At 57.8% G+C, this 25,503-nt stretch overlaps 1 protein-coding gene across 1 annotated transcript in view; it reads right to left on the bottom strand.

The window, feature by feature from the left end:
- Positions 1–25,503, bottom strand: part of SDK1 (sidekick cell adhesion molecule 1) — a 370,727-nt gene that overhangs the window by 99,568 nt on the left and 245,656 nt on the right. The window contains exons 13-17 of the mRNA XM_036242102.1: positions 24,917–25,093; positions 19,285–19,421; positions 12,187–12,334; positions 11,253–11,393; positions 5,136–5,317 (exon numbers count right to left, since the gene is read on the bottom strand). Coding sequence (XP_036097995.1) covers positions 5,136–5,317; positions 11,253–11,393; positions 12,187–12,334; positions 19,285–19,421; positions 24,917–25,093 — 785 coding nt within the window. The remainder of the gene's footprint in view (positions 1–5,135; positions 5,318–11,252; positions 11,394–12,186; positions 12,335–19,284; positions 19,422–24,916; positions 25,094–25,503) is intronic.

Below are 25,503 nucleotides of genomic sequence, written 5' to 3'. Positions count from 1 at the left end.
TGCACAGGTGACCTGTCAGGGTGCATGCACCAAGGGCCCCAAGTGCAGGTGACCTGTCAGGGCGCACCAAGGGCCCACCACGCAGGTGACCTGTCAGGGCGCACCAAGGGCCCACTGCACAGGTGACCTGTCAGGGCCCACTGTGCAGGTGACCACCAAGGGCCCACCGCACAGGTGACCTGTCAGGGCGCACCAAGGGCCCACTGCACAGGTGACCTGTCAGGGCCCACTGTGCAGGTGACCACCAAGGGCCCACCGCACAGGTGACCTGTCAGGGCGCACCAAGGGCCCACTGCACAGGTGACCTGTCAGGGTGCACAAAGGGCCCATCGTGCAGGTGACCTGTCAGGGCGCACCAAGGGCCCACCGCACAGGTGACCTGTCAGGGTGCACAAAGGGCCCACCACACAGGTGACCCGTCAGGGTGCACTAAGGGCCCACTGTGCAGGTGACCCGTCAGGGTGCACTAAGGGCCCACTGTGCAGGTGACCCGTCAGGGTGCACTAAGGGCCCACTGTGCAGGTGACCCGTCAGGGTGCACAAAGGGCCCACCGTGCAGGTGACCTGTCGGCGCAGCGGCCAGGAGAACACAAGGAGATGAGGTCCCTTTCCCTACCAGCCACGAGAACCACGGACAGTCTGGAAGGGCTGCTCCCGTGCCTGATGCGCGCAGGGGAAACAGCATGGCTTCCAGTGCTTCCCAGCATCTTCTCGCCAGGTGACCTCGGGAGAGTGTCCCTCCCAGGGCTTCCATTTTCCCTCTGCTCAGCAGATGCGGGGCGGCCCCAGGGCGGCTGGGCTGAAGGAAGTGCCGGGATGAGTCCGCGTGCGGCACAGGGCCCCGGAACTGGGGGACAGCGGCTTCCTCAGCGTGCGGTTTCCTGTCTTTTCCCTTCTCAGAGGCCAGGCCGATGCACCTGATGGGAATCCCTGGTGGTGTGTTGGGTTCTGACTGAGCGTGGTGGGCGCTGCCGGGAGAGCGTGCAGCCGGAGGTCAGGAAGCCGCGCAGGGAGGACGAGATCGGGGTCCCTTGTGCACGTGGAGGCCCTGGGGGAGCAGAGTCTGCTCACTTTCAACCAGGCGAACACTTAGGAGCGCTTGCTAATGTTTCAGAAACGTGGACAACCAAATGTTTTTTTCCTGTTTCTTTTTAAATAGGAAATGTTCCTCTTTCATTAGAAGGTAATGTTCTGAAACCAGCATAAATCCTCACAGCACAAAATACCCGTTACAAGAAGAGAAACGATAAAGAGATAAACCCAGAAGAACGAAGGCATGAGTGTACTCACAGTGATGGCTCACAGTCCAGTTGAGTACAATGTGTCTTGGCCCTTCCTAGGGAAGCCGACACCGTACCTGAATGGAAACGTGCAGGAAAAGGACCGGAGGCCGCAGGCCGCCACGGCGGATTCCAACGAGCTCCCCACGCAGGCTCGGCTGCGACCCTGGGCCCATTATTTCTCCCTGAGGCTTCACCACTAGTTCAACGACTGGTACCAAACACAAACCTCGGGAACCCAACGTGCCTCAGCCAGAACCTGAGCCGCTGCCGGACTCTGGTGAGCAGGTGTCCCCGATGGGGTGGGGTGGGGGGCTGCGGTGGCGCGGGCAGGAAGGGAGGCCAGCAGTGACATGGGCGTGGCCAGGCAGAACTCACACCCCAGGTGCTTTCCCACGCGAACCTCGAGGCACACGGACTTCCGGAAGCATCCTGACCAGGGTTCTCGGGTACACTGGAAACATTTCTCGTCTCGGTTCATGGAGTCACAGTGGGAATCTGACGGGCAGGTTAGAGGCTGCTGGAACCTCTCCTGGTTCCCCTTGACAAGCTTACCGGTTGGAACCACATTCGAGGGTCACTGCTCGATTTGTAAGTCCATGTGCCGCTGGGTCACATTTTAAAGTGCTGGGAGCAGAGATGGTCACAGAGGCACTGTTGGTACAATGTACTAATGGGGTCAGCGGATGGGGTGACGTGGTGCTGGGTGAGGGGGCGTGGACAGCCCAGGAGGTGAGGACGTTTAGTTCCTACATCCAGGTGTTGGCCAGGCTGAGAACTTGGGAGGAGCCCAGCAGACGGGCTGGACACATCACGCCTGCTTGGTGCTACAGGGGGCTGGAGGAACGCGAGGTCTGTGACAGGGGAAGGTGCTCCGGGTTGCTTTGGGGTCAACAGTGTGCCCGTCAGTAGCAGGCAGGAAGCAGCTCACCGTCCTGCGGGCTTCTGTGAAGAAAATACACCTGAGCCCAATGCCCCAGGAGCGTGAGGCTGTGAGGCCTGTGGGCAAACGGCCAGCCTGCAGCTCATCCCTGCCGGGGGCACCCCGCTGTCCTCACCCAGCTCGGCCCTTCGAGCACCACGGAGCGACACCACCTCATGGGCATGGGCGCCGCACAGCCTCTCCCATTTCCTGGCACCTTCTGGAAGGAGCTCCATCCAAGAACCTTACTGAAGCCCAGACACAGCCCACCTCATTCCGGGTGTGCGGAGCTCGCGCGCAGCTGAAGGAGGACGATGAGGCGGGTGGACGGAGCTCCATTCTTCCCGAGGCCGAGCACGCCCTGCTCTGCCGAGCTCTCCGACAGACTCCGGAGTTATGTTAATGCACATTCCCATCATTTCCCCAATTAGGCTGACAAATAATTAACTCAGTGAGTTATTCCTTCTCCCTTTAATATATGGGCATTTTAATCGCTCCCTTTCAGCTTCAAGGACCGGCTCTACCCGCCAGGCCCTCAGCAGTCAGCATGGAGGCCGTGGGCGCCTCGAGTACACGCAGGGCTTCCCGGCAGCACACAGCGTGTTCAGCTCTGGCCCGCACAGAGCCCGCAGCGGAGGGGCCCTGGAGGAGCTGTGGGTTCGCCGCTTCTACTGATTCCAAAGTGGGCGGTTATAAAGCTTCCTGAGGCCACTGCGGGAGGCTGATCTGAGACCAGTGTCACTCCATTTTATGCCAAGAAACTGTGTATCCTCAGGGTCTGACTCCGTAGCAGGGTCACCGTAGAAAGGAAGGCCCAGAGTGGGCACCGCCCGTCCAGCGGCTGTTTCCGTGCAGCTCTGCTCCCTGGCATGCGGTCTGGGCAGCGAGGCCGTCACCAGTGCCATCACCAAATCTCCTCTGACGCCAGAGGCTGCTGACGTCACCGCAGTCTTGACTCAGGAGACCAGTCGCTGGTTCTGCCACCTGTGAGCCATGCAGTCTCAGCCCAGCTTCCGTGGAGCCAGATGATGCTGTTTCCTTAGGCATAAACGACTGCAAATGGAGCGGCCCGGTCTAGCCTGGGACGGCAAGCAATCTGAGGGGCTGCCCCCGCTGTTTCCACCTAGGGCCACTGTCCGGGACGCCCCAAGACCGTGCGGGACCCCCGGACGTGACCGAGCGGGTCGCCTGGAATGTGTGCTCGACAGGCTGTCCCCAAGGACACACGAGGGAGCCGTAAAGGCTGTTGGAAGGCACAGCACTGCCCGGACACACATCCCCGCGCCCTTCTCATGGCAGCGTCAGAGCTGGGGACTCATTGCCTCAAAACCCTCTGCCTCTGGAGGTGCTGCTGCCGTGTTGGCCACCTCTCCCCCTGTCACCCATGGAGCATTTGTTCTCCTCACGCCGCACGTGGGCTCATCACTCAGCTCTGACTCTTTAATGGGTCCCCCGGCCACCTGGATAGAGGCCACACTCTGCAGCCTGCTGCCGGCTCCATCGGGCGCGGCTCTGCACCCTCTGGGCGCGCACGCACCGCCCCGGCGCCCCAGCAAGGCTCAGTTACGCGGTGTTTGCAGCGATGCCGCCATTGTCAGTGTCCCCAGGACACAGGCCGCTCAGAGAGAGCCTTCACTGTCCTGGTTTGCAGGCGTCTCATTTCCCAGTGAGAATTAAGAGTCACTTGCAGATGAACAGGTCCTTCCTGTTGGTCATGCATTTGAATATTCCTGCTCGTCACCGGGAAAGCAGACCGGCTGCACTTAATTTTTAGGGAGGATTGATGGATGGACTCCAGGATGACAACAGACAGCCAATCAATAAGGGAAGATGATAACAGCGTGTAATATCAGGGAACATTAGGTCTCAGCCATGATTTGGGGAGAGAAGCGGGCAGTTAGAAACCATGTCATTTGAACAAGGTCGAAGCCTGGGAGCAGTAAAAATGCCCAAGCAAATAAAATCACACCTGCGCGGCAGGAGCGGGAACGGAGAGGGGTTTCAGGCTCGGTGGGGAAACTGCGGTCCCGGGCAGGGATCCGGGCAGCGGGTCACGGGCAGTTGCGTCGAGAGGGTCTATTTAGCACTAAGAGAGCAAACGGAGTGCCTTGGCGCGCCGGCTCCTGCTGGCTGAGCCCTCCTCCCGGAAACAGTGGGGAGCCGAGGGAGGGGCGGGGCGAGGTGTGAGGCCCATGGCTTTGCGGCATCCACCTGCCATTTTGGGGGAAGACATTCTACTGATCTAGTAAATTGTTTGCTTGTGTGACTGAAAAAAGAAAACAAACAAAAAGCACCAATGGGGGAAATGTCATCCCTACAAACCCTATCACATCACAAAAAACGACGTTCTACGTGACCCTTCCCTTCGAAACCCTTCCCTGGGTCGTGTAGGGCTCCAGAGACGCAGGGACCAGGATTCCGGTGGAACCAGCCCCCCAGCACCTGGAGACTCGGAGACCAGCTCGAAGTGTGTGCAGACGCTGCCTGTCCTCACTGGCCCAAGCAGCAGCTAGAACACGCTGCTCGCTTCTCCCGGACTGCTGGAGTTCCGGAATGGATGGAGAGATTTAGTGAAATAGGGGGTGAATCCTCTCTCTTTTTTTTTTATCCTCACCTGAGGACATTTTTGCACTTATCTTCAAATAGAGCGGGAGGGAGAGTGGGAGGAAGAGAGAAAGACATCAATGTGAGAGAGACACATTGAGTAGCTGCCATCCACACGACTCCAACCAGGGCCGGGGACAAACTGCAACCGGGGTACATGCCCTTAGCGGGAACCGAACCCGGGACTCTGGTCCGTGGGCTGACACTCTAACTGCTGAGCCAAACCGGGCAGGGCGGATTCTCTCTTTTTATATCTAGCTGCCCCGATCCAGCTTTGCACACCCTGCTCCCCAACAAAACGTCTGCAGCGTGCGGGAAGGCCAGCTCACCTCCTTGTAAGGTGTACTCGGTCACCGCCCTGCTGAAGACTCCCAGGCCGGCGCTGTTGTAGGCGGCCACCTGGATCTCGTACTGCGTCCAGACGATGAGCTCAGTCAGCAGGCAGTAGCTGACCTCGGGGCTGGCGACGTCCCTCTGCTGGTGCTCTCCAGGCAGGCCGGCCAGGCGGTACCTGCATCAGAACGCAAAGAGTGGCTCGGACCGGAGGTCGGTCTACCCGCCGCACGTCAGCAGGGCTGCCGCCATCAGAACAAGGGGAAGCCCCGGGATTCAGGCCCCCGAGTGGGAAACAGCTCTCCGAGGGAGGGTAGCAAATGCACTAAGGGTGGAAATGTCAAGAAAGCCAGGACTCTGAGGTGTCTCTCCCCTCTGCTGCAGACCACCTGCACTGGGTGAGGCGTGAGGCGCCGGTGCCCCTGGCCCAGTGGCGGTGCCGGGGCGGATAGGGTCCTTCCATCACTAATGCACGTCAAACCCCGTTTTTCCTTCATACCCCATCAGCCTCGGCTCCCCCGGCGGCACCCGACTGGAGGGGCCGCGTGCATGAGCAAGGGCAGGTGTGTCATGGCGTGGTCGAGACTGTCAAAGCCACGTGATGGTCATCAGGCCCCAACAACGGGAGGAGGGCTGGTGTGGAGTACACGGCGCGGAGGCCACTAGACAGCCACCTGGAACAAGGTCAGAACTGGCTCCACGCCCACACTGGGCAGCAGCATGTCCTGGTGTGTGAGCGGGCCATGGGCCACGCATGCCCATGTGGCACAGACTGGACAGGACGGTTTCCTTAGGGAGAGCGCACTCGAGGGGACCTCCCCACACAATGCACGTCCAGGGAGGAGCCAGGAAACGAGCTCCCCAAGACTCAGGTGGGGAGAAGACTTATGAGCGAGGAGGTCTCAACCAGTTCTCGACTTCTCTGAGCCTGGGCCGCCACCTCCCGCAAAGGCGGATAACGGCGCTTCACAGCGGCTGCAGGAAGGCGGGAACGGCGACCGAAGGCCCTGACCGTGTGAAGCGCCTCGCACAGCTCCTTTCTGGAAGCACCTCTTCCAGGAAGTCTGCCGAGAGAGAACCCAGTTCTGAGAAACCGGGGCGTTGCGCACACCCGTCTTCTCCAGGCATCTCTCTGCCCGTCCATGCCAAGTAAACCACAGGACCCGCATCGGGGACACGGGCTGGGCTCTCTGCGTGGCAGTGGGCAGTCCCTTCTGGCCAGAGGCTCGGGTGCTTTTGTAGCGATCACAGAACATCCGGGACAGTCACGATTCCTAACAGAAGGGCAGGTTGGCGGGCAGGATGGTGGGTAGGTAACCACGGTATCGCGTCCTCCCACAACCACATCAAAGTTACAACTAAACTACAGAACAACCATCATTCAAAATCGCCTGACATGGAGCTGAATGGAAGTCCTACAACTACAGAATTAAAGAAGCAGCCACATCGAGACTGATAGGGGCGGAGGGGACGGGCTGCTCCCACACCCTCGTGTGGCGGATAAAAATCAGGAGGACACCTCGGCTGGGAAGGTCCTCTCTCAGGACTGAGGGGTCCCCGTCCCTCACCAGGTGCCCCGCTCAGGGTTCCAGTGCCAGGAAGAGAATCCCCATCACTTCTGGCTGGAAAAACCAGCGGGAACTGAGGCTCAGGGAGGCTGAGGCGGCTGGAGCCCCAGGCAGCTCCTTTTAAAGGGCCCGCGCATGGACTTATCGGACTGTCTCCCTCTAAGCCTGGAGGGGAGGCAGCTCGAGGGGCGCCAGAGACATACAGGGAAGAACTGAGCTGTTTGGCACTGGAGTGAGGGCTGGAGAGGGGGCTTTCTCCAGTACAAAGGCCTTTGTTCCTTTGGTGAGGCCTTCCCTGGGGCGGCAGACAGAAGCCATATCTGGGACTCCAGCAACCTGGCTCACACTGGTAGCCCCGCCCTGCTGACTCCCTGAGGCCCGGCCCCACACAACTTTCAAGCCCACCCAAGCTGTTGCCAGTTGCTTAACCATAGGATTGGCCTGTCTTGGATCCTGCTTCAGGTTTTCCTAAATTCTTTCAAACAAGCAGCATCTGGTCTCAGCGAGCCCCATACTGCTCATTAAGTAATACACAGAATCAAACACAGGGAGGCAGCCCAAATAAGGAGACAAAGAAACAGGTCCCAAATGAAAGAACAGGAAAAATCTCCAGGAAAAGAACTAAGCGAAATGGAGATAAGCAACCTAACAGATGCTGAGTTCAAAATACTGCTTATAAGGATGCTCAATGAACTTAGTGAGAACCTCAGTGAACTTAGTGAGGGCCTCAAGAGCATAAAAAAGGACCAATCAGAAATGAAGGATGCACAGTAAGAAATGAAGGAGGCACTAACTGAAATAAAGAATAATTTACACAGATTCAATAGTAGAGTAGGAAAAGCCAAGAAGAAAACCATCGATTTGGAATATAAGGAAGCAAAAAACACCCAATCAGAACAGCAGAAAGAAAAAAGAATAAAAAAAATGATAGTGTAAGGAGCCTCTGGGACAACTTCAAGCGTGCCAACATTCACATCTTGGGGGTGCCAGAAGGAGAAGAGAGAGAACAAGAAGTCGAAAACCTATTTGAAACAATAATGGCAGAAAACTTCCCTAACTTGGTGAAGGAAACAGACATACACGTCCAGGAAGCACAGAGAGTCCCAAACAAGATGAACCCAAGGAGGCCCACACCAAGACATATCATCATCAAAATGCAGAAGGTTCAAGACAAAGAGAGAATCTTAAAAGCAGCAAGAGAAAAGCAGTTAGTTACCTACAAGGGAGTTCCCATAAGACTGTCAGCTGATTTCTCAAAAGAAACTTTGCAGGCCAGAAGGGAGTGGCAAGAAATATTCAGAGTGATGAAAAGCAAGAACCTACAACCAAGATTACTCTATCCTGCAAAGCTGTCAGTTAGAATTGATGGCCATATAAAGAGTTTCCCAGACAAGAAAAAGTTAAAGGAGTTCATCACCACCAAACCATTATATAAAATGTTGAAGGATTTTTTTGAAGAAAAAGATAAAATATATGAACAAAGAAAATGGCAATGAATACATATCTATCGACAATGGAGTCTACAAACAAAATGAACAGGCAGAACAGAAACATTCTCATAGATACAGAGAACATTGTGTTGGTTGCCAGATGGGAGGGGGGTTGGGGGAATGGGTGAAAAAGGTGAAGGGATTAAGAAGTACAAACTGGTTGCTAGACTGACAAACCTCAAAGAGAAGGGGGTTGGGGAGTGGGAGGAAATAAACCAAAGAACTTATATGCATGACCAATGGACACAGACAACAGTGTGGGAAAAGGCAGGAGGGGGGCGGGAGTGGGGAGGAGGGGGTCAGTGGGGGAAAATGTGGAACATCTGTAATACATCCAACAGTAAAGATAAAAAAGAAAAGGAAAAGAAGGAGGGCAGGACGTCCTCTGACTGGTGGGATGTGTTGCCCAGGAGACCGTCTTGGACAGAACAAGATGATTTTTTACACGGAAATAACAGGAGAGTGTTTACAAAGGACGTAACCCTTATGCTCCTCTTAAAGAAACACCCTGCCCATTATTATAAATATTTGATCACTGTGCACACATCTCAACTGCTTCTCGCGGCCAGAGGCGCGACGTGGTTTATTTCACTCCTCTCTTCCATGAGCTGCTCCAGATCTGACACGGAGACGTGTGCCCTGGAGGATGTGCACTTGCAGACACGGCTGATTTGCAGACCGGAGGATCATTCGGAAATGTTTCCAAGCAAATTCACTTTGGCACGGGTCTTCAATTCCTGCAGACTATGATATTCACGGGCCCTGGGTCCTGCACCCTCATGTTAGGGCTTCCTTGATTTAAGCCCTTAGAAATGCAGATGCCCTCCCTCCCAGCACTCGGCCCCGCCAGCACTGTCCCGGAAAACCCTTTAACAGGAGTAATCCCTCAGAAGAGAGACATGTGCGGTCCCTGATGGGGCCTCGTGACATCAATAGGTTTTATTATCAAACTGCGTGCCCTGAGCGGGTTCTGTTGGCGGACTTTTAAAGTCCTGACTTGGCAGCGTAGCTGAAGGAAACTTTTCCTCTGTGCTCAAAAGACAGATGCGGCTGGGATGACGGACATGTCAGGCCTGGGCCGAGAAGTCAAGGCCAGTTGTTGTCATCAGTGATGAGCACAGACAAGAGAGTGAGCCGAACAAGGGGCGCGTGGCATGATGCGATGGAAGACCTCAGCCTTCAGGCTGGGGGAGCACCACACAGGAACTGGAGCCCACAGTGCCCCCTGTCTGCAAGGGGCAGGCTGCAGTCCCTTTACCCCTGAACCGGAAGGGTAGCTGGGGGCACAGCGACCCCAGGGCCCTAGCTGATTCCAGCCCTGCAGCCCTCTGTGCACCCCCAGGGACAGCTGCGTTTAAGCCTCTTCAAGCAGATAGTGATCTGGCCAGTGCTGACTGAGAGGATGATTCATAGGCTTGAGGAGGAGCCTGGAGGGAGGCGGTGACTCCGCTGACAGGCAGGTACCCCCAGCCCAGCACACAGACGAACGTATGAAAGAGGAAGGCACAATTGCACAAATACACACCGGGTGAGTTGTCCACCATACGCAAAGATGAGGGGCTCGAGGAAGCAGCTTTTCATCATTTCTTACATTTACCTAAGAAATGACATTTACCCACTGAAAACCTGTGTTAACCCAGCATCTTCTGATCATGGCTCAGAACGGGCCGGGCCAGGCCAGGCATTCGGCGGAAGGTGATAATGGGCTGGTAAGGGAGTCAAAGTTCATGTCAGATTAATCGTTATGTCCACAGCTGTACAATCTGTTAGAAGAGCTTGGACAATGATCCTGCAATACTGCTTTAATTATTTATTTTTTATCCTCATCTGAGGACATTTTTGCACTTATAAAACGAACCCGGGTCTCTCTGGTCCGCAGGCCGATGCTCTAACCACGGAGCCACACCGGTCAGGGCTACTGCTTTATTTTTTACTTTTGTTGACAAACCACTGCAATGATCACATTCAGGGCAGTTGTTAGATGAGTGTGGTTCCGGCAAAGGAGACGTCCTCTCCCAAATGCAGCCCAGACTGGCACCGCCCTCCCAACGTCCTTACAGGCCTAGCGCCCTGAGGAGGCAGAGGTAGCAACGGGCCACGCTGGGGCCACCTCCGCCCTGTAGGTGTGTGAGTATGGCCTGCCCCGTGTTCAAAGTATCTTGATTTCATTTCCAACACTGAAAAACTGTGAGAGTGTGGGTAAAAAGCTAGATTTTTCCAATTTATTTCAAACACGAGAAAACCTGGAAATACTGGAAAACATACTTGCGTGGTAACACGGGCTAATCCAATCAGTTGTACTGCTGTTCATTAAAAATCACAAGGAGCCCTGGCCGGTCTGGCTCAGTGATGAGAGCGTGGCCCGCGGTCCAGAGAGACCGGGTTTGGTTCCTGCTAAGGGCCTGTACCTCGGTTATAGTTTGTCCCTGGCCCCTGTTGGGGTCACGTGGTTGGCAGCCAGCTGATGTGTTTCTCTCACATCGATGTTTCTCTTTCTCTCTCTTCCTCCCTCTCGCTATATCTGAAGATGAATGCAAGTGTCCTCAGGTGAGGATAAAAAAAAAATCATGAGGAGCCCGACTGGTGTGGCTCGGTGGTTGAGCATCGACCCTGCACCAAGAAGTCGCTGGTTCGACTCCCAGTCAGGGCACATGCCCAGGTTGTGGGTCCGATCCCCAGTGGGGGGCGTGCAGGAGGCGGCCGATCGATGTTCTCTCATTGATGTTTCTCTCTCTCCCTTTCCCTCCCTCTCCCTCTAAAATCAATGAAGACAAAAAAAAGTCCTGATGTCCATCATTCATGCCCTGCTAAGAACTCAGAACGAGAGGCCTTGCCCCCACCTGTACCGCTGGCCTCCACGGCTCTGCCACCAAGCAGCTGCTGATGTGGTGCCGTGTGCACATCACGGTCCGACACGCACCACCTGGCTGCCAGGCTGCCCACGCTCCCGCCCTCTGCTGCGTGTGTGATCCCCCCCCCCCCCGAGTCTGCAGCCTCAGCAGACAGACCCTGGCTCTCTGAGGGCCGCCCGGCGACACCGGTCACAGGTACTTGCCTGAGGATGTACCCGCGCAGCACCCCGTTGTGCTCCGTCTCGGGGGGCGGCTGCCACTGCACCATGATGGACTGATTGGTACGCCCACTGGCCACTATATTTTTCGGGGGAGCACTGGGTGGTTCTTCAGGTAACATCAACCTGGAAACCAGACAGGAGGAAAGGGGCGGGCGTCAGACCAGGGGTGCGCACTCGCCTTCTCCGTCTTGCTGGGTCTGGGGCCCAGCTGTTTACCAAAATCGAGACGAACGACGCGAAACATGCGGCTGGTCACACGGAGGGGACGGCGTGGCACCGTCCCAGCGAGTCAGCTCACGGGAAGGCAGGTGAGCCTGCGGCAGGCGGGTGCCGGGCTCTCCCACAGCGCACAGGCCTGAGCGCGCCGCCCGAGGCGCCTCCCCGTTTTCTCCGGCTCCTTCCAACCTCTCACACCCAGCCCCATGTTTGCAGAAGAGGAGCTTGTGTCCACTCGTGTCCAGCTGGCGCCCACTGAGAGCCCAGGCTGGCTGGGAAGGGCCCCTTGACATAGACGGCAGAGTTTCCCACCTGCACCCCGGGGATGGGTCAGTGGCAAGACCACCGGGGAACGTGACACCCCACAGAGACCCTGCAGCTCATTCAGCTCCCGTACGACACCCTGCTGGGTGTTCACCTGTCAGGACAGCGGCGCCCACTCCCACCTGGCTGGCAGCCAGAATGGATCAAGGGCACTGGCACTGTGAACTCGTCATCGCAGTGAGAGGGCTGTGCTCTCCGGAACGACGCTGAGGAACCCAGCAGACCCACCGCCCGCCCGGCTAGTCTCCCCGCGCACGCCTCCGCAGGCTGCCGCGGGCTGGGGGTGGATCACGGCCGTTCCCTCCACCTCCCTCCGGGCTGCTCTGCTCTCAGGCCCACACGCTCCCGCCCGTGCCGTGGGACGTGCACCGCGTACCTGCTCGTCTCCGCGCTGTACTGGCCCTTGCCCACTTGGTTCACGGCGCACACCCTGAACTGGTAGGTGCGAGCCGGAGTCAGGCCTCGCACGGTGACGCCTGTCATCTCGGGGCCCACGTCTGACAGATGCACTTTCCATGGAGAGTCTGAGAAAAAGAGCAAAACAAACTCAGCCCCCTGGGAGCACACGTCTGCAGGAACCAGTGAACGGCCCACGTCCCCACGCACTCTCTCCTGCGCAGCGCGGCACCTCCGGGAGACGGTGCTGATCTGCAGCCCACACGTGGAAGCCGCGGCTCGGGTCACGTGGCGGGGAACCGCGAGCCTGGCCTCGGACTCAGCTTTCCCGCTCCAAGTCCAGGGTGCCTCCCAGCACCCCGTGCTGCTGCCACAAGGGGCTCTCTGGGCCACCTGCACACGGCGGTTTGAATGGTCAGCGTGCTCTCGGCCCCGCGCTCACTGTGCCGCGAGAGGAGGGGCTGCCAGCTCACGCGCTCGGGCAGATCGCAGATCCATCTCCCGGAAGAGGGTGCTGCACATGTCACCCGGCGATGAATGAAAACTATATTCATTAACATTGTAATAAAAGAGGAAATGAGCATGATGGAGACAGATGGGGTGTGCATTCTGCAACCCATCTGCGTGGCGCCCGTCCTGCCCCGCTCCTGAGTGGCTTTGGCTGGAGAGACACCATGAGCTGCGCAGCCAGTGTCTTCCCACCCAGCGCCCCGCAGGTGTGCCGAGCCTCTCCAGCCACGGGGGCTTCAGAGAGCCGGCCAGGCCTGCGTGACTTTCCCGCAGAGCTGAGGCACCCCTGGCCTGGTCATTTCGCAGAGGGTGCCCTGGGTGAGCAAGACCTGGCTGGGCTTGGAGCACCCACTCCGAGTTCCCACCTGGAATGGCTCCAAGGGAAAGATTCCTGTGGAAACCAAACTCCTCCTTGTTCCTTTGACATGGTGAAAGGATCCCTGTCGCCCACATTGGGGAAGGTGACAGGAAGGTTCCCACTAAGGCAGACAGCCCGCTGCATGGACGCCGCGCACACACTCACGGACACCTGCCCTGTGAGGACCCGCAGTCTGCACCTGGGCCTGGAGCAGAAACACACTCGGGTCCAAGAAGTAGCTACAAATGGCTCCAAAGTGAGCCGAGGCCACAGGCAGCGCCCGCCGCCCCCGCCGCCCCCGCCAGAGCTGTCCGCCACCAGGCAGTCCGGTAGCTGGACCCCAGCGGGAGGCACGCCCCTCCGACGCCTGGTGCCAGTTGGGCCACGAAGGCTGAATCTTTCTAATTGTTTCAAATGAAGCTGTTTCCAAAAGCAGCTTTCTGGGAATGCAGTGCTCACCACCAGCTGGGCGTTTCGGTGCTTCGCTTCCTGGTTTCAGGGATGTGGGTGATCTCAGCTGACCAGCCCCTCCCAGGTGTTCCTCAGACGGTGCAGCATCCCCACCTCACCGTGGAAAAGCTCTCATGGCTTCTCCTTCCATGCCGGCTGGCCGGGACCCTCCCTTCCCCAGACAGGGTCTGAGAGCGCCGGCGGGCGGGGCCACCCCAGCAGGGAGAGGGCCCTCCATGCTGCCGCTCTCATCTGCAGACACAGGGTCCTAAGCACAGGGGGCGGGGCCACCCCAGCAGGGAGAGGGCCCTCCATGCTGCAGCTCTCATCTGGAGACACAGGGTCCTAGAGCACGGGGGGCGGGGCCACCCAGCAGGGAGAGGGCCCTCCACGCTGCCGCTCTCATCTGGAGACACAGGGTCCTAAGCACAGGGGGCGGGGCCGCCCCAGCAGGGAGAGGGCCCTCCATGCTGCAGCTCTCATCTGGAGACACAGGGTCCTAAGCACAGGGAGAGGGCCCTCCATGCTGCAGCTCTCATCTGGAGACACAGGGTCCTAGAGCACAGGGGGCGGGCCACCCCAGCAGGGAGAGGGCCCTCCATGCTGCCGCTCTCATCTGGAGACACAGGGTCCTAAGCACAGGGGGCGGGGCCACCCCAGCAGGGAGAGGGCCCTCCATGCTGCAGCTCTCATCTGGAGACACAGGGTCCTAAGCACAGGGGGCGGGGCCGCCCCAGCAGGGAGAGGGCCCTCCATGCTGCAACTCTCATCTGGAGACACAGGGTCCTAAGCACAGGGGGCGGGGCCACCCCAGCAGGGAGAGGGCCCTCCATGCTGCAGCTCTCATCTGGAGACGACGGACGCACCGTGGAAGTTGCACCCGGGAGTGACCGGGCCCCACTGGCTGCTATTCAGTTTTGTCAGTTTCTTCCATCCAAACGGGGGACAAATCCACACCCCGTGAGTCCACCTCGCTCCCCTCGGGACAGCTGCCAGCAGAAGAGAGAAGACAGCAAGTGCTGGCGAGGAGGGGCGGGTGGCACCTAGGACGGGGCAGGAATGTAAAACGCAGCCGCTATGCACCGCAGTACGACGGTCCCTCAAGTTACAGACGGAGCTACCATGCGACTCAGATTCCATTTCACAGTGTGCACCCCAACAAGCTGAGTGTGGACCCTGCACACCCACGTTCTGCAGCTCTGTTCACCAGAGCCGAAAGGTGGAAGCACCCCAGTACCCTCGGAGGATGAATGGACGAACGCAGGGCCATCCACACCGTGGAATATCACGCAGCCTTGAAAAGGAAACGCTGACACCTGCCACAGCGTGGATGGACCTTGAGGACACTGCTCTGTGAGAGAAGCCAGAGCACAGGACAGATGCTGTCGGACGCCACCTGGCGGAGGTCCCTGGAGGAGTCACAGTCACAGAGGCAGACAGGTGGGTGCCAGGGCTGGGGAGGGAGAGTCTCACCAGGACAGAGTCTGTTCGGAAGATGAGAATGCCCTGGAGGTGATAGTGGGGATGGCTGCACAATGAGGTGAGAATTCACCGAGTGCCACTGAACTGCACACCTAGAAATGGTTCGGAGAGTAATTACGTCACGTGTGTTTTACCACAGTTAGGAACACCATGACTGCGGAGACCGTCCCGAGCGTGAGGTGAGAGCCTGGGCAGAGGCCTCTGGCACACGGCCTGGTCCTGGGGGTCCTTGTGCTGAGTCCCTGTCTCCCCAGATGCGCTGTGCTCTGTAGGACCCGCCTGGCATCCCCGGGGGACCACAGGGAGGGAGAGGTCGGGGCTCTTGCCCACGCACTCTCTGCCTTCTTCACCCAGAGGCCCTGCTGGCTCCTGGGCAGCTCTGTAGGACCCGCCTGGCATCCCCGGAGGGCCACAGGGAGGGAGAGGTCGGGGCTCTTGCCCACGCACTCTCTGCCTTCTTCACCCAGAGGCCCTGCTGGCTCCTGGGCAGCTCTGCAGCCTCCGCCTCCGTGAGCTCAGGGTGGGCCCTGCGGGCTGCAGTTCCCGCCCCCACACGTCGTAAACTGTGCACAGGCCTCCTCGATTATCCTGACTCCAGAGTGCCCTCTGATCTGCGGGACCTCGCCTGACACAGGCGCGGTCAAGCCTCTCTCCATCCCCCGCGTCCTGTGATTTCAGAGTCCGCGAGCGCACAGACCACCTGCTCTGTCACGTCCAGGGTCACGGCACGGTCTCAGAAACAGGGGACGTCAAGGAATCGAACCCGTGGCTCTTTGGTCCACGGGCTGATGCTCTAACCACTGAGCCCACCAGCCGGGGTTCAAACAGACTTTTATATAAACAGGTTCTCTTAATCCAAGAAAACAGAAACATTCACAGTTAAGTGGATTGTACAGTGAGCTATGCTGGGAACGTGGAGATCACATTTGGACAAGAATCATACGTCAGAACACTTAACACAGATCTAAGATCCAGATGAACTAAAGAGTTAAATGTATAAAAAGTTAAAGCTTTGAAAACAAACAAACAAAAAAAAATGTAAGAAGACGTATTTTATGCTCGAAAGTGCTGACATATCCAAACATGAAAGCAATAAAAGAAATCACAAAGGAAAATACCAACAGATTTAAGTACATAAAAATCAAACACTTCAGTCTGCCAAAAAGTAATACACAAAAATTAAGGGTAAAAAGCAAGTGGAAAACATACTTGTCATGAATGACAGAAAACCCCCTAAGGCCTTGACACGACAACGGGGAAAGGAAATTGACAGATCAGAGCCCAGGAAGCCAACAGACAAGGAAAAACGTGCAGCGGGGCCGATAATCAGACCGACGCAGGCGGAATGGCTCGAGGCCTGAGCGGGCCAGGCAGAACCGCGGTCTTCCGAAGGAAAGCACAGAGCATCTCTGCAGACTTGGAGTGGGAAAACGTATTGCTTCCTTTAGAGATACTCTCCTTAGTGTCAGTGCCCTGCCTCTATGCGTGTGCCCCCAGGGCCTAGTTTGCCCATTCGGTGCCAAGAATGCCGGAGGATACTGAGACAGCGCCCCCCAGAGGAGGAGAGGCTACAAAGGAGCTGACCAAAGACAGAGAGAGACGGGGAGAGAACCCCCAGACGCACTAGGCACAGGCAGCGGTGCTGAAGCCCGTAGCTCGGGGCCGGGAGCACCACCTTGCTGCTGGAGCAGGGAAAACGAAGCTGAGTGGCTGGAGGTGAATCTGGAGAGGCAGCTGGATGACACATGGTGCTCTGGACCGCGCTAAGAAGCCCAGAATCTTTTTTTTTTGTTGTTAATCCTCACCCGAGGATATTTTTCTATTTATCTTCAGATAGAGTGGGAGGAGAAGAGAGGGAGAGAGAGAAAAACATCAACGTGAGAGGGACATATCAACTGGTTGCCTCCTGCAGGACCCCAACTAGGGCCGGGGACGAACCACAACCCAGGTACATGCCCTTGACTGGAATCGAACCCATGACTCATTGGTCCGTGGCCGACGCTCTAACCGCTGAGCCAAACTAGCCAGGGCCCCAGAATCTGTTGAGCAAAGGGAACTTCTGCACGGGAAGCTAGGGCTAGCAATCAGGTTAGAGGATGGGCTAGCGACGCATCTGCAGGCTGTGTTTAAAGTACAAGCGCACCCTGGGGAGTCGGAGGTGACTCTGGGGGAGTTGAGGCTCACTCCCCATCTCTGCTGTGGTGTCTTCTCTGGGGAGCCCTTGAAGGTTTCAGGCAGTGAGGACATTCACTCGGTCAGGTATCACTACCAGTGCCTCCATGGAAGGTGGACAGAGGCGGCCATGTGGATGTCCTTGTGGGTGAGGGGCCACCACCGGTCAGGACGGGCTACAGGAAGGGGGAGGGCCAAGGGATGTGACGAGACGTTGACAAGGTGAAACCAAGGGGTTGTGTTGCTTCATAGGTGGGGGCGGGGAATGTCCAGGGATTCAAGAATGACTTCCATGTTTCTACCCTGGAAAAGAAGCCACTCTGGGGGCAAGGGCAATGCGCTGTTTTGAAGTCTGAGCTCGGTGAACCTCTGGGACATCTGGTCCCGAGTCTGAGGCGCAGGGGACAGATCCAGGCTGGAGCCGCTTGTGAGGGAGTGGCGGCCCGTAGGTGAGAGGTGAGTGGGACATCACTGGGGAAAGCACGGAGGACGAAAGCCCGGAAGGCCATGGAAGGCCAACATTTTGGGGGGCAGGACTGGAAATGCAATCTTCGCATGAGTCAGAGATAACGGTCCAAGAGGAAAAGGAATTTGGGATGAAGAGAGAGACCGGGTTCAAGCCTTGCATTTCGGCTCAAGCGCCAGGGCTCGGCTCCACAGGCGCTCTGAAGAGGCCCTCTGGTGAAGGCTGGCCCGGCCCGAGGGCAGGGTGAGGACACCAGCCTCTGCTACTGCAGCTCGCGGGGTGGCCCGTCGCAGCCATGGGCTCCCAGCAGGCGTCCTAACCGGCCTGCCGAGGAGCTGGCTGCCCAGAGCACCCGAGGTGCTGACGCGTGGACTACCGGACGGAGCTCTCCAGAGCCGGCCGCGGCACGGTGCCGAGTGCGGGCCCAGCACAGTTTCCCTCCAGCATCCTCGCTGCTCAGCAGGCCTTTCCGACCATAACCAGCCATCCAGTTCAGCTGCTTCTAAGGGCTCCGGGTCCTGATAAAAATGAAAACCCGATCCCTGGCCCAGTGGCTGACGGGAGACAGCACAGCCGAGCGGCAGGGGCCGCAGACGCACTCTGCAGCTGAGTCCGCGCGCCCGAGGTGGGCAAGCATCGCCCTCTTTCCGTTCTTTGTGCAGTGGTAACGACAGTGGAGAACAGTCTGGATTCTTCTACGTTAAAGGACCCGAAGGAGACAAGCTGGTGATCTGAGCAGCTCCCGCTGGGCTCAGAGGAACAGCCAGAAGCTCGGGAGGGGCCAAGGATGCTGCCACTTTCTCGGTGACGGACGCCTATGGGGCAGGGACCGAGGGTTCTCCCTGCATTTCTGGCTTGAGTGGCAGAGTTGCCACTGCCCCGATGACGGGCTGCATCACAAGGCGAGGACAGAGTCAAGGAGAAGAAACGTCGAAGGCACAGTTGGAAGAAGCTTAGTTAGAGGTGTCTCTGAGACGACCGGAGAGAAATGTCAGGGTTCAAGAGGACCCCAGAGGTCTGGGGACAGGTGTTACAGAGATCACCGACATGACACCACGTGGAAGCACAGGGTGCCTGAGCTTTCCCAGGAGGAGGTTCCCGGAGGCAGAGGGGAGTGGCCAGGTGAGCACTGAGCCCTTCCTGCGGCCACCGCGGACAAGCACGGGGGATGCAGTGGGGCTGCAGGAGGGACAAGGAAGGAGGCCGTCTGGGGAGGGCGTGTCGCTGCTGCTGAGGTCCAGGACGGCGAGGAGAGGAGGCCACCAAAGGCCGGCACCACCTGCGCCTGAGCGGCCAGGCAGAGACGCTCATGGTCACTGCTGTGGTCCATGCTCACATCGGCCCCAAGTATAGGCATGAGGAGCCCGTTTCAGGGGTCAGCACCAAACCCGGAGCCCTGCTCGAGGCCACCCACCCTGTGGGCCTCAGCCCCACTTCCAGGCTCTCTGGAGGCCCTCAACCACTGCTCCCACCTGCACTGGGCTCCCCTCGCCTCTGGTCTTCCCTAAGCTGAGCCGTGTCGTCCTCCACGGAGCCTCGTGCTGTGTCACACGCTGTGGGGTCTGAGCGGGAGTGCAGGTCAAGGACGGCAGGACACAGAGGGAAGTCTGCCGCGCATGCTCAGCTCCGCCCCTACTCACTGTTTTCCGACAGCTCCACCACGTAGCGCAGCACAGGGCTGTTCCCGTCGAAGGGGCGGACCCAGGACAGCAGCACCGCGTGGCTCTGGGAGGCGTTCAGCCTGGCCAGGAGGTTCTGCGGGGGGTGGGGCAGTTCTCTGGGACACAGAGGACAGAAAGAAAGGAAAAGTGTGTCAGAATCGATGGTGAGCCTCACGCCTACCTCCTGCAGTCCTGGTGTGCAATGCTCTGAAAATGGAGAAATAAAATACGCCCCAAACACAAATGCTAATGGCCTTCCCCACACAAAAGCCCGCTCCTTCACACCCTCCTGCAGTTCTGTTCTCCGTGGCCCTGGTTGGAACCAAACAGCTAGTAGTTACTCTGTCACTTAAATCGGCGGGGGCGCCAAGTTTCACACCGTATTTAATTGAGAAGAGCTGGTCAGCGATTTGTTTTACAACAGGAGGCTGTTGGTGAAAACGCAGTGAGCCAGATAAACGGGGACAGGCCGGGGAAACAATCTAGGACGAGTTTCCGACACGAGGTACTTGTCCAGCCAAAACGCACACGTGTGTCCTCCGACGGCGTGGCTGCCGCGTGACTGACAGTGTCAGGTCCTCCTGCTGTGTGTCTTCTGCTGGATGCTGGAGGTTCTGGGGAAGAAGTGTGGTGGGGACACTGACAAACCCGCGGACGAGTACACAGCACGTGAGCGAGGCTCGATGGCGGAAACGCAGTTGAAGCGAACAGATGCAGAAGATGCTAACAGGAGAGGTCTTTCCCGGGGTCGCTGGTCACAGCGCTTCTAATTCAAGGGCGCGGTTTCTCCCATGGACGGTCTGCCACCTTCGACCTCGAGCTGCCATGCCCCGTACTGAACCTTCACATCTCATGAGTCCGGGAGCAGGACCCTGCCTTGGGGCCATGAGGGACAGCTTCTCCCTCGGTGAACGCTCCCAGGTAGGCTGTGGAGAGCGGACGCCCCGTGTGACCTGCTTCACCCACTAATTAGATCTGGTCTCCCTCAGACATCAGTTACTGCTGACCTGCAGAGGTCAACACAAAAAGCCACAATTACACTTGATACTTCAATTTAAAAATGCACTCATTACCCTTTGAGATTTATTAGGCCGCCCTGAGCTCGCGGCTAGCTAAGAAACACAGCTGTCTCTAACCACGCACACCGTTCACAAACAAATATTTCTAATGCGGACTGCGACTTTAAATCACTGCAGTGAAGAATGAACTGGGGCCTGGAATGCTGGCTGCTTTTCTCTTGATTGCTAAATAAGTTTTAAATTCCCAAAGGAGCTGTTATTTCCACTTGAGCGCCCCGACAACTGCACCTCCCACCGACTTCCACGAGTGGAGACCCACCTGCTCTACCCCTCCCTACTTCCTGGAGTTGCTCTGCTCTGAAACCACACCAGTGTTGCTGAGACAGTCCCTCCTGGAAACAAACTGAGCAGGGACCTGGGTAAATGCACCCAAATGACTGTGGCATCGTGAAGAGGCTCTGGGGTGGAATTTCAAACCCTTGGAACTTCCTGAGTGACAGGCCACCCTGAGGTTATGCTAACGAGGCTGCTCAAGGTCAACTCTACATAGTTCCAGGAGGAGGGGGATCCAGGCTGGAGACACCAGCCAGTGATGTCTGCCCGACAAGACACCCTCTATAGTGTGTCTCCTGTTCCGTGTCACCTGCTGCTCAGTGCAAAGGACTCTCTAATAGACGTTGGAAACAAACTATTCCTTGAAGTGATAAGTTCTGGTGGTCTGGAAAATTAAGCTCCGTGAAATGCTTGACTAACCCACTGATAACCGATAAATGCAATGCGGCTTTAACGTGTTCTGAGTCCCTATCAGAGCATCTTGTCTAATGGAAATGGGTTGCGTCATGCATCCCGCTGCCAACGCAGAAAGGAGATGAACGGTCAGCGGACTGACAGCCGTGTGGACAGGGTGACTGATGGAAGGGAGCGGAGGGGGCAGTGTGAGGAGCCCAGGGCTGAGTCACTCTGGAACTTAGGGGGTCGCCATCAAGCCCATTACATCACCATGACACCCAGAGTCAGCAAAGCAGACGCTGTGTGGGAAGGAGGCCGAGCCACGTGTTTCTGAGAGAAACAGCTTTGGGAAAGGCTCAAAGCAACTGGCAAAACGGTGGCTGTGGGGGACTGATCGCGTGGAGGAGGCTCAGGGAAGTGTTTTGCTGTAGAAGCGCTGCCTCTTTAACACATGGATGACGACGTGGTCAAACCCGTCTTCAACTTCACTCCGAGGATGAAGCTGATGGGCCTGATAATTCTCAAGAAACGGTATGAAATGGTTCACCCCAGTACGGCCCTGTTGCCGGCATGTTATCGTAAGACTCTCTCCAGCTGGCTGAGTCCCAGTCTTCACGTGGGTCCCGAAAATCGGGTTCTCCCTGTACCCCAGTTCTCGGGAATTAGTGTCTGATTTCATTGGGTCTTTGAATGATTAACAGTCCGCAATCCTGAGAGCCTTCGGAGCTGGTCCCTTGCGTGTGGGCATGGACTCGCCCCAACGGTTCCCTTCCTTACGGCACCAGCCAGCTCACAGGAGACACACCTCCTGTGGGTCCCCTTGACCTGGGCATTGTCCATTCACAGGACGCATCGCAGGACCGTCTGGGGTGGCAGAAGCCTCTCCTCTCGGGGAGGATGGAGGCAGACCCTCCTACATGCGTCCTCCTCTGTGGGCCCAAATCCGCAGACCTTCTCCAGCCGATTCCGTGAACGGGCACTGACCCCGCACCTGCCCTGCTGTCGGCACTGAGGTGTGTTCCAGGGCCATGAGTATGGTAGAAACCCCGCAGGATGGCAGACTTCCTGGCCCCGTGGAGGAGGGTGCTGCCCAGGAGAGCAGGGGGCAGTCTCAGGCGGCAGTGAGGGATGACGGGGCTGGACTGACTGCATGTCCACCCTAAGCCAGGCCCTGGCCGGCACTGCACAAACAATGCTCCACTCAACGCTCACCAGGCCCTGAGGTGTGCAGTGTGCCCAGCTGACAGCTGAGAAGGGAGGGAACTTGCCCAGAGCTAGGCTGTCAGTGGGGGTGGGGCGGCCCCAGTCCAGCTGGGCCGTGGATAGCGCCCACTGCGCTGGGTGTGAGGGACCCGATCGGGCGCACAGGGAAGACAGCGTGCAAGGCTATGCGTGCGAGCATGCGTGAGAGCCAGCCCTCCGATGGGCCTTTGGAAGCCTATTCGGAAGGCTCCTAATTTCCATATTCAACAGAGTAGCTTCTAGCCCCAGGAAGGCAGGGGAGGCAGACTTTCGTTCAGGCTCTCTGAAGGACACTACTTGGCGGTAAGCACCTCTCAGTCACTCCGCAATATGAGCTTGTTTTCTTCTTTCACTTTTGTTGTTATCAGAGTAAATCACGGAAATGCGTCTGCGCTGCACTGGAAAGTCCTCTGTGAGGCACAGAACACCCTGCAATCACGAGTCGTGATGATTGTCATCATTGTTGTCATCTCTGGTGTCTCAGAGTTAAGACCTATGTGGGCCTGAAGAGTCTCCACGCTGTAACCTGCGACCCTCCAGACCCATCCTGACGCGCCCGGACGCGTGCTCATCACATGAGCAGCAGCTCGCGAGGGGCGATGGGCTCCCAGGTTAGCTGTGACCGGCAGCCCCAAAATTGGTTTGAATCACACATCTGCAAATATTTCTATACTTAGGGGTGAGGTGTTTCCCACTCCAGGAAGCCTATTATTTTAGAGACCCGGCAACATTTGCTGAGAGATGTGTTCTACGAGAAGGACTCAGATAAGCAGGCAGCAGGGAAGGCATGGGGATCAGAACGCAAGGCTGAGCGGGTGGGGAGGGCAGGCTGCATCTGACGGAGGCAGTGTGACTTCTGCCGAGACGCCCTGGGACATGCTGGTGTCCATTCACTTGGTGCCAGTGACGGGCGACATAAGAGTCCTCAAAGGGAGTTTTACAATGGGAGCCGTAGATTACGTGCATTTCAGTCCTGGACTCCAGTATTATCAAAATCAATAAAAATGTTGCCGACAGGAGCTGTGAATGGGAGGGGGGACACTGGACTGGAGCTGAACGGGGTGGCAGGTGCCCAGGCTCGTCCCGGTGCTCCGAGCCTGGGTGTTAGTTCTGGCGGGGGGAGGCCCAGGACGGGAGCGTCGAAGGGACAAAGGGCGTGAGCGAAACTGGGAGGCAGGTCACCAACGGCCCATAACACACACAATCATTCATTCGTGCGTTCCACCACCCAAGATGCGTTTACTGAGCGCCTACAGCGCACCAAACGCCGGCAGGCACTGAAAATGCAGAGCTGTGCCGCCGGGCGCTTCTACTTCAGCAGGGAAGGGAGCGTGAAAATCTGCTTCCCGCCCCTGTGAGCACCAGGAAGCACCCGAGACACCTGGCATCCCAGTGGGGGTCCGTCAGGTGGAGGTGGCAGACTGCTGAGGTGCCCTGTGTGTGGGCTAGGGGAGCCCAGGAGGACAGAAGGAGCCCAGGGCCGGTGGGTCCCGTGGCGAAGGGGGTGGGGGCCCCGGCACTTCCACGCTCCCTACAGAGCTGGCGGGCCATCTGCACAGCATCCTGTGGCCTCAGCGCCCAGCCGCTCTGCTGACCCTGTAGGGCTGTCGACTCCTGGGATTGGATACTGACCAGGGCGACCTTTCCTTTCGAAAGGTAACTTCTACAGAACACAGGGCGGGTCATCCTGGAGGGAGACCACCCAGGAGGCAGGTGGGGCTGTTCAGGTCCTGGAGGCACAGCCAGGCTGGCTCCACAGCCTGGTCCTGGCCCCTGCAGAACCTCGGGTCTGCGCCCGCTGCCGCGTGTCTGTGCCACCAACGCGGGACTGCGCCTCAGCCCTCAGCAAGCTTCTCCTTCACCTTTAACGCCCTCGGCAGAGGTCAGGAGGAAAAACCTTGCAAACTGGCCTCTACGGCCCAGCACGTCTGCATGAGCCGGGGTCGCGGGCTGGTGCCTGGAGCTGGCTGCTGCCCGACGCCCGCCCTGCTCTGCGTCTTCACTTGCAGGTTTTATGCTCGTAGGTATGTGCTCGAGGAGTATCTGGGATGACAGCATTTTCAAAAAGCAACTAAATGAAATTTGTCAGCAGGCTTTCAGCTTCCTGCTCGTGAACGAAGGGAGTCACGCAAAGAGAAGCGAAGACAGAGACGGATGGCCCCGGCCCCGGCCCCGGGGGCCCGGGAAGGCCCAGGCAGAAGCAGCGGCCGCTGATGGCTGCTCTCGGGATTCCTAAACTCTTACTGGAGGTCTGTCTGCCTGGAGAGGCAGCCAGCGCCAACTCTGACGTGCAGCCTGGCGGGCCTTCAGGGGGGGCTCGCCTCGGGGGAACCCTGCCGTGTCTCACCTGCTGGCAGTTCTGAGGGGCATCCAGTGGACAAGCGGGCCTGCTGTCACTCACGGGTGCATGGCAAACAGAGCCTCTCCGGTGGGGAGTCACGGGGGAGTGATGAGATCCGGGGAGCCAGTCACCAAACCCTCCACACCAAGGTAGAGCCTCAGTGTACGTGCCTGCGAGGCCCACGGCCGTGACCTCTGGGGCTGGCTTGAGAGCAGAGAGAGGGTGAGCGGCCTCCGGGTTCTGGGGTCCGGAGCCGAGTCGGAGGGGACGCGGTACTCACATCACTTCCAGCCGGGCCGTCCTGGAGTCGTTCCCGCCTTCGGAGATGATATCGCAGGTGTAGTCTCCGATGTCGCCCGACCACGTCTGGCTGATGAGCAGGGACCCGTCCTTCTCCACCACGACTCTGGAACTGCTGGACGGGCTGATGACCACGTTGTCCTTCTTCCAGACGTAGCTGGGGCCAAGCAAAGGGTCTTGAGTCAGAAAGGGGCTTGAGGGTTTTGACGCTGACCCTTCCCTGTCTGCTAAAAAGCGAGCGGTTGATGGCTTTTGGATGAACTAGGCACCGCTTTGTCCTGCTCTTTAAGAGTGGATTTTATCAGGCGTGAGTTATACAATAAAAAAGAAAGAAAGCAACCAGATACCTTGGCCATAACATGACAATAGATGCTCAAGTTAGAACAGGACCAAAGGGGTCACTGGAATGTGCATGGGTCTGGGGTTAGACATGGGAAGTCTGGAGTCTGGGTCATAGCTGTCACCTACTAACACTGTCCCTCACGTTCCGGCCCAGGAATGTTCTGGAGGACAAGAGTGTCACCTGGACAGGAGGTCTCTACTGTTTTAAAAAAAATTCCCAGAGTG

Source organism: Molossus molossus, unplaced genomic scaffold, assembly GCF_014108415.1.
Source record: "Molossus molossus isolate mMolMol1 unplaced genomic scaffold, mMolMol1.p scaffold_m16_p_4, whole genome shotgun sequence".
NCBI lineage: Eukaryota > Metazoa > Chordata > Mammalia > Chiroptera > Molossidae > Molossus > Molossus molossus.
Note: the sequence above shows the minus strand (reverse complement) of the source record. Positions and strands in the feature narration are given on the sequence as shown.